Source organism: Buceros rhinoceros, unplaced genomic scaffold (assembly GCF_000710305.1).
Source record: "Buceros rhinoceros silvestris isolate BGI_N320 unplaced genomic scaffold, ASM71030v1 scaffold16853, whole genome shotgun sequence".
Lineage (NCBI taxonomy): Eukaryota > Metazoa > Chordata > Aves > Bucerotiformes > Bucerotidae > Buceros > Buceros rhinoceros.
In genome coordinates, this window is record NW_010403239.1 from 32,782 (window position 1) to 40,272 (window position 7,491).

A 7,491-nucleotide genomic window follows, 5' to 3' on the forward strand; every position below is an offset into this window, starting at 1 on the left:
TCCTCTCACTGCTGCTCTGGAACAAAGGGATATCAGCAAGCTGTAGATCTGTAACTGTTCTTTCACTCATCCACGGTATTTCAGCTTTCCACTTTGCAGGAACTCCTGAAAGCGCTGTCAGTTTCTGAGCCAAGGAGTGTCAGAGTTGATGGACAATGACCTTCTCCAAAGGCACTCCGTATTCTGAACAAATCTTTCTCCTGATTGTTTAACCAGTCCCATACAGCATCGTTCTCTTCCCACCCACCTCCTCCCTTTCCTCCTCTGAATTTTTATCACTACTGGAACTGTGGTCTGCCAAAGCCATTCGTTTACTGACAGCCATCTATTTTCCCCAAAAGCGGTTTAAACTGTTGGCTACTTGTTGGCAATACCTAAGTGTGTACGATAATTACAGAAACACTTGAAAGAAGGTGAAGGAAGCTGCTTATTTCTGTCAGTGGTTTTGACTCATTTCATCTGGTGATTGGAGAGCTGGCTGGAATGGAATGTTGTGGAGGCTTTGAGGAGTAGGTTGGGGAGGAACATTAAGAAATACACAATCAGCTTTTCTATTTTCATAGACCTATTTTAATGTCTGGAGACACCAGTGTGATCATCTAGTCTAACCTCCTGCAGAGTAACGGCTGAAGAACATCATCCAATAATTTCTGCATCAAAGCACGCTGAAAGGCACTTTGTACAGGACTTTTGAATGACCCCAGCATTAGGTAATTTAGAATGCGTTGGTAACTTGGACTGTCCTTCCACAGGAAAGGATACACCGATAAAAAAATCCCCGGTGCAAAAAGCCCATGTTGAGACAGTCTTCAGTAGACAGAAAAGCATAATCCTGGCTTGCTCTTCTGAAAAGCAGAGAGGGGAATGAGTACCTGGAATAACCTCATCCACCCACCCTTCTTGAACAGTGGTGCGGAGCCAGCATGTGGAGCCACGTGCATGTAGTGATGTCTTTCCCAGGCATGAGACGGGGAGGAAGATACAGTGACCTCTTAAGCCTTAACGCTTCCTTAGTGTGACAAAGTCAAATGAAGTGGGTAGATCTCCAGAGGCTCTAATTATTGCCTCAACGCTGAAAAGCTTAGAAGGACCAAACCCCATGGACCTCGTGTGAAGTTTTGCCTTGACCCAAGTCAATAACGTGCTTGACTGGGACTGGCTTTGAAGACATTCTGGACTGAAGTAGTGTTCCTACAGTCGCAGTGTGGCTGCTTCTTTAAAAGCAAGAGGGCGTTTTAAAAAGGGAGTCTGAACGTAGTATGGACACCAAAAGTCAGAAAATACCGTTAAATAAGCATTAGGGCTGTTGTTAATTATGGTGAGATGAGCGGTGCTCGTGTATAAACAGAAAGTCAGGAAACTCACTGGGAAGAAGTGGTTTTGGCTGAAAGATGTGTGGGGAACAAATGCAGAATTTGGAACAGATTGTGCCGTCTAAAGCATTTCATTTCCTAATTTGCCTTGAGAAAGTTATATTACCTGGTTTCCTCCAATTTCCTCAAAATTAGATGTTTAAAAAATTTAAAGGTCAAAAATGACTTTCTGTTTTTCAGTTCAGCTAGTAAATTAAAAAAAAAAAATAGATCTTTTATTGCTGAAAATGTGCCTTAAAAGCCAGGAAAAATATAGCACCTTCCAAACTGCAGCAAGAGCCATGGAACGATTTCCTTCTCTGCCATGTTGTGAGCTGTGGACAGCTTCCAGCTTCCACCTCTACATGGCCTAGAGCCAGAGGAACTCTTGGCTGCTCACATCACTCTAGGTTTTCTGCACTGTTCCTTCCTGTTATGCGGGAGATTTAAAGAAATAAAAGTCGTTAAGATTCAATGCAAAATACTAACGTATGACACTGCCAAACTCTTTCAAGAGTGTAAGGTTCCCTTCCTGCTCACAGTGAGTGGTTGGAGGGCAGATGTTAGTGGGTTTGCCTTCTGGGATCATTTTGGAGGCGTCACCGTCTCTTACCCTTCCATTCAGTGGTCCCGCTCTGGAGGAACTGTTTGCATTTCTTCATTTCGGTTTATTGGGAGCATGGAGAATTGCCTTACGTATACTGTAAGGCCAAAAGTTACATGGACACCTGACTTTGAAAGGTGCATTCAGAACAGGAAGGGAGGAGTTACACGAATAATTCACATTGCTGGCTGTAGTTCCTGTTCTTTGCCTTTTTCTACATCGTGGGCCACTGTGATGATACTGTGTATCTCTGGTGACTTCAATCACTGGAATAGTTTGTGCATACTAGAATAGAAAAAACAATTATTAATTAAAACTCATTAATAAAAACTATTTAGTGATACTAACTGCAGGTCTTAGAAGGGTTTCCAAAGGAAGAAAGGCATCATTTTATAAATGGGAAAAAAGAAGGCAGAAAGAGTAAGTTACATGGGCAAGATGCACTAGTGGGACTGGGAAGAGAACAGCTGTCTTCTGAATTTTGATTAAGCATCTAAATCTCGGCCATCTTCAAGTTAACACAGCATCAGGGCACCGGAATTGTCAAAGAAGTGGTTTCGATTCAGGGCACTGTATTCTTTGTGTCTGAGACAAGGCTCCAGTGTCAGATGTTCCTGGCCAGACGCAGCCCATGACCTCTTTTCAGACCAGGCTTGTAGGTCTGAGGTTGCGCTACCACAGCGCTGTGGGGTGCGTTTGGCTTGCCAAAAGCTTTGGAAAGATTTATTCTGCTACTGTCAAGGAGAAGTTTCCCTTCCCCTGCTCTACAGTCTATTCACCAGCTATCGTTACCTGGACAAGGCTTTAGCAGGGCAGAATATGGTCTTTAGTGTGTGTTGGGATAACTTTTACTCCTCAATATATATAGCTTGCATCCATGCAAAAAAGCTGTCCGTTTTGATGAAGGAGCCAGCCTTGGAGTAGAAATTCTTACTGAGGGTAGTATTTTCAATTGAATTGTCACAGACTGATTCAAACTGCCATGATCATGTATTACCTTTGAAAGATTTAATTTAGCAACAGATGCAGCTCTCATGGAACCATATGATACATGCAGTAATAGTGAAAACAGAAACAAAAAATGCACTTTAAACTATTTCTTTAATGTTTAGCTTTCTGCTCCTATTACATAATGATTAATAGACGCAGAGGGAAGAAAAAAGAGCTTTTATGATTTTCATCTGAATGTTAAGAGGTGCTTTGTGAACAACTGTAACTTCAGGGACTGCTTTGTCAGAAGAATTTCAGGGATGGTAGTTTGTTAAGCTGATGAATTGTTTTAATTAGTCAGTAAAACACTATTTATGACAAAATATGACACTCACAAAATTTGATCATTCTTTGTCACAACAGCACATGACTAACCTTTCCTACCAGTAATTGCAAGAAATAAACTTGGATTTTACATTTTATGAGGTTACCTTGAAAATTAACATACATGGTATTAACTGTAGAGGTGTAAAGAAGTCCATTTCGTCATGTCTGCAATATTAAACTCTAGCAATAAATAATCATAAAGGAAAACAAACAGTTTCTACAAGGCAAAAAACCGGGACAGGTCCACAGAGAGTTGCCACCTTGCAGGACTCAATTCTTTCTTGTTCTGAGAATAATAAAGAAAATCTGATTTGTAGCAGTATTATTGCTCATCTTTCTCACTGAGGACTAGACAGTGCTATTCCGGTACGATCTCACGGTGCAGAGGCCCCCAGAGCATACTAAGCTCTCAGGTGAAGCCTTACACTCCCAGCTGGCCTCAGGCAACGTGGGGTCCTTTTCCAAAGGTCGATTCCCTCTCCATCCCCTGCTCTCTCTTCTGACCACGTCATGTCCCCAAACTAGACATCCCCCTGTGCTCTTCCCACCTCCATCTCTTCTGAGCAGGACTTAGCACATCTCCAGCCTTGCCCTCCTTTCCTGGCCCCTAGCCACAGCCTCAGCGTGGCTTTCCTGCTGTGGGGAGTTAGTGCGCTAAGGAAACCTGGGAGGTGCTCTTTCTGTTTGGAGAAGAGAAAAAGTTGGATAAAGATAAACTGCTTCATAGCAGGAGGATCAAAGGGGTAAGTCTTCCACCTACCAGGAGCAGAAGGACCAGGTATTGTCTGGTCTTTTGGACTAGATTGTCCTTTCTGCTTTTCTTTCCATGTGCTCTCACAACAGTGTGGAACTGTCTGAATAGAAATGAAAGCCAGAGGATTAACGTGGGGCAGCAGTGCTCATTATTCAGCATAAAGGAACTTGACTCCTTTCCCTGCACAGCTGAGATTTAGTCCCAGGGCTTTGGTTGACTCCTGCTCCAATAAATCCCAAGGCTTCAGGTAGTCATCCGTTCTGTTTACTACGGCTGAATATTCCCTGCAAAAATCTTTTTCCAAGGAGACTTCTCCCTTCCAAAGCACTTCCCTTTCTACCTCTCCCTGTTGAGAAGTTCTGTTGACGTGGCACTCACTTTTGAAGCACAAATTAGAGTAGAATAAGAATAGAAATAGAATTGGGGTGGCATGGCATGGCATGGCGTGCAATATTGTGCCACAGGACTCAGGTTTATCTTCACAGCTCTCTCGATTGCACTTGTCCATCCACTGGAATTTCCTAACCCTGAATATCTTTAACCAGCTGTCTTACAGCCAGACCGTACGGCACATATGTGTCATACAACAGTATGGATTCATCATGTTGTGGTTAATGTCAGTAATCCAAGTCACCTTGATTTGAGAATGGAAAACTTCAAAGGTGTCCACTTACCAGTGCTGTGGCAGTTCCCAGGTGTTTGGAAGTGATGTGCTGGGCTGGTGTATAGCACCATATTCCCTGCTCCTCAGTTTATGGCTGCTTATGTTCACCATCCTGAACAATTTTCAGATTTGTTCTGTTCTTACTGAGACTCTTGCATTGCATATAAAATGTTCTGCTACTGGATACGGACTGTATTTTTCTTTCATGTCCACATCTGATTGATGTCTGTCTGTCCTTGTTAGTTGCCATCCACTGTCGGGAGAATGTAGCTGCAAAGCTGGCTGGGCTGGACTCTACTGCAATGAAACCTGTCCCCTGGGATCCTATGGCGAGGGCTGCCAGCTGACCTGTCCTTGCCAGAACGGTGCAGATTGCGACAGCATCACGGGGACGTGTACGTGTGCACCGGGATATATGGTGAGTGAGAGCTGGGAGTAACGGGGCGTGTCAGAAGGTGCCTACAAAAAGTTCAAGAGAGTTTTAATCTGATTCCAAATAATAGTTGCATAAAAGTGGCCAAATGCAGGTAATTTTTCCCCATTCTATTCTCAGTCCACATAATTCTCTTTTGAGCAGTGTCAGCTTATTAATTCTGGTTAGTTCCTTAACATCAGTATTGTAAGTTTATTACTGTTAGAAGGATAAAGACATGGTTTCCCATCGTATATTCGAAGTCAAGACATAACAAAAAAGATGTCAGGTTATTATCTGCCTGGAAGAGCAGAAAAAGAATTCTCATGGCCTTTCAGCATGTTCCTTGTCAGTCACACTGTGATTTTAATAGATAAAGATCTTTTAAAATGTTACAAATGATAGAGCAATTTATGTCTTTTTGGAGCATATATGGCAGGTGTCTTTTACCTGAGCATCAGACAGAGCTTCAGACATTCCCTTGTAAACAAGCATTTCGTCTTATAGATGAGACATAAAATGGCTGAAGAAATGAGCCAAGGTGAAACAACAAAAATTCAGAACTAACAATTGCCACATCGCAGCAGAAAGTATCAGGTCATGCATCCAGGTGTCCAGTCCTGCTGCAGCTGGGCAAAATGGAACTCTCGGTACTAAGTTCCCTGGTCATGCGTATATGAAGCACATACTTACTTCAGGAGCACCCCGGGGAAGAGATCTGCAGCCTATGTTTGAGAAGCAATACGTCCTAAAGAAAAACATTATTTTAAGAGAGAACTTCACCACAACTTCATTAGCAGTTGTCTTTCTGCAGTTTGTGTCCTTAATTTTACATGATCAACCCCCGCAGGCCTATCTATCTGTTTTCTGTACTATTAGAGCAATTATTAGCTATCATTAGTAAGTTCACTAGAAGTCAAGCTTCAGATTCAAAGACATTCTCAGTATTTTTAGAACTTCTGATGACATTTATCGGCCAACTAAAATGTGCAGCCTCCTAGATGAGTTTTGCCCTCCGTTGTTTTAAGTTACAACTTCAAAATGAGATCAATAAATGCCTTCAGATATTAGGGAACCTGAGATGTGGTCTTTGACCATGTCGTAGCTCTTCTGATTTGCGTTTATGAAACATAGTGGACATCATACCAGGTAGCTTTCAAAACAACGTGAGGGTAACGGCGTGTTGGATCTGGACAGCAGCACAGCCGCGTCCTACCATCAGCACCCGCAGCAGTGTTTAGGGTTGTATGCTGCTGTCATCTGTAGGGTGGAGTGCTGTAGGAGATCAGTGGAATGCCAAAGCCTTTTTAGCCTCCCTCCCTTTTAAATCCCCACCTGAGCTTGTGGTCACCAACTGTCATCTCCAGAACTGTGGAATTGGACTTAGGGCTTAAAGGCTCTTTTGTCCTCTGCTTCATGTCAGCAGCTGAACCTGAGACTTGGAGCTTCCATCTGATTTCCAGAGGTTCTCTCAGTGCTGGGTATAAACAGATTTATTTAAGTGTGAGGGGTAGGACTGTCAAAAGCATCTGTGCAAGACACTAGCTCTTAGACATAAAAAAAAAAAAAAGGGCTTTGAGGTTTGATTCCCCACTCACACAAGCAGAAAACAGGAATTTCTCTTCTCCGTGCAGTGGTGATACACAAGTATTATGTGAATTAGGAGGAAAGGGTGAAGGCAGCAGCGTTTTAGTAATGAATGCAAAAGAAAAAGATACCAAGATCCTCTTTCTTGTCAGGAATGCTGTTCAAGTTCGCAGCACAAAAATATTTTGGGGACCCTTTACTGTACACATATAAAAACAAGCATGTTTTATCCAATATATATTGCTCCAAGACATTATTACTGCAGGCCTGAAGCCTGGGAAGTTCCTGTTGCATTGCTTCAAAATAATATTTAATCTCATAATAAAGAGCTTTCTTGCATTGACATTTAAACGGCTCGGTTATTGAGGATAGCTCTATAATCACTGAAGCATATTTAGGCATTAGTATCATTGCTCTCTCATAATATACTATAATCTCTGGCAATTAGTCCATGAGGGGAAGTAAAGCCTTGAAATTGCTAATTTATTGCCTCTGAAGCATATTTGTCATTCGTATGCATGCCAGACGACTTGAGTTGCAATGATTCTTTCAAATGGGGGAGAACACAGGCTGTAAAGAAAACTCGACAGGAGCCTTTCCTTCCTGCCCCGTGACGCGGTGTCCTGCCCAGCCGCTGTACGCCCCATCGCCTGGGCAGGGAGAAGGTGTCAGCGCCGCTTCACCACGGCGCCCTGCAGGTCACCTGAAAGAGGCTCTGGGGCCAGGAGCCTCTCGAGGGCTGAAGTGGCTTGTCTCAATGACACACTCCAGACCAGGCTTTGCCTTCAGATACGCATTCCT

General features: G+C 43.0%; 1 protein-coding gene across 1 annotated transcript in view; it reads left to right on the plus strand.

The window, feature by feature from the left end:
* Nucleotides 1–7,491, plus strand: part of MEGF11 (multiple EGF-like-domains 11) — a gene marked incomplete at its 5' end in the record, with an annotated part of 99,992 nt that overhangs the window by 15,767 nt on the left and 76,734 nt on the right. Inside the window, one exon of the mRNA XM_010132943.1 lies at nt 4,935–5,109. Within this exon, the coding sequence (XP_010131245.1) occupies nt 4,935–5,109 (175 nt within the window). The remainder of the gene's footprint in view (nt 1–4,934; nt 5,110–7,491) is intronic.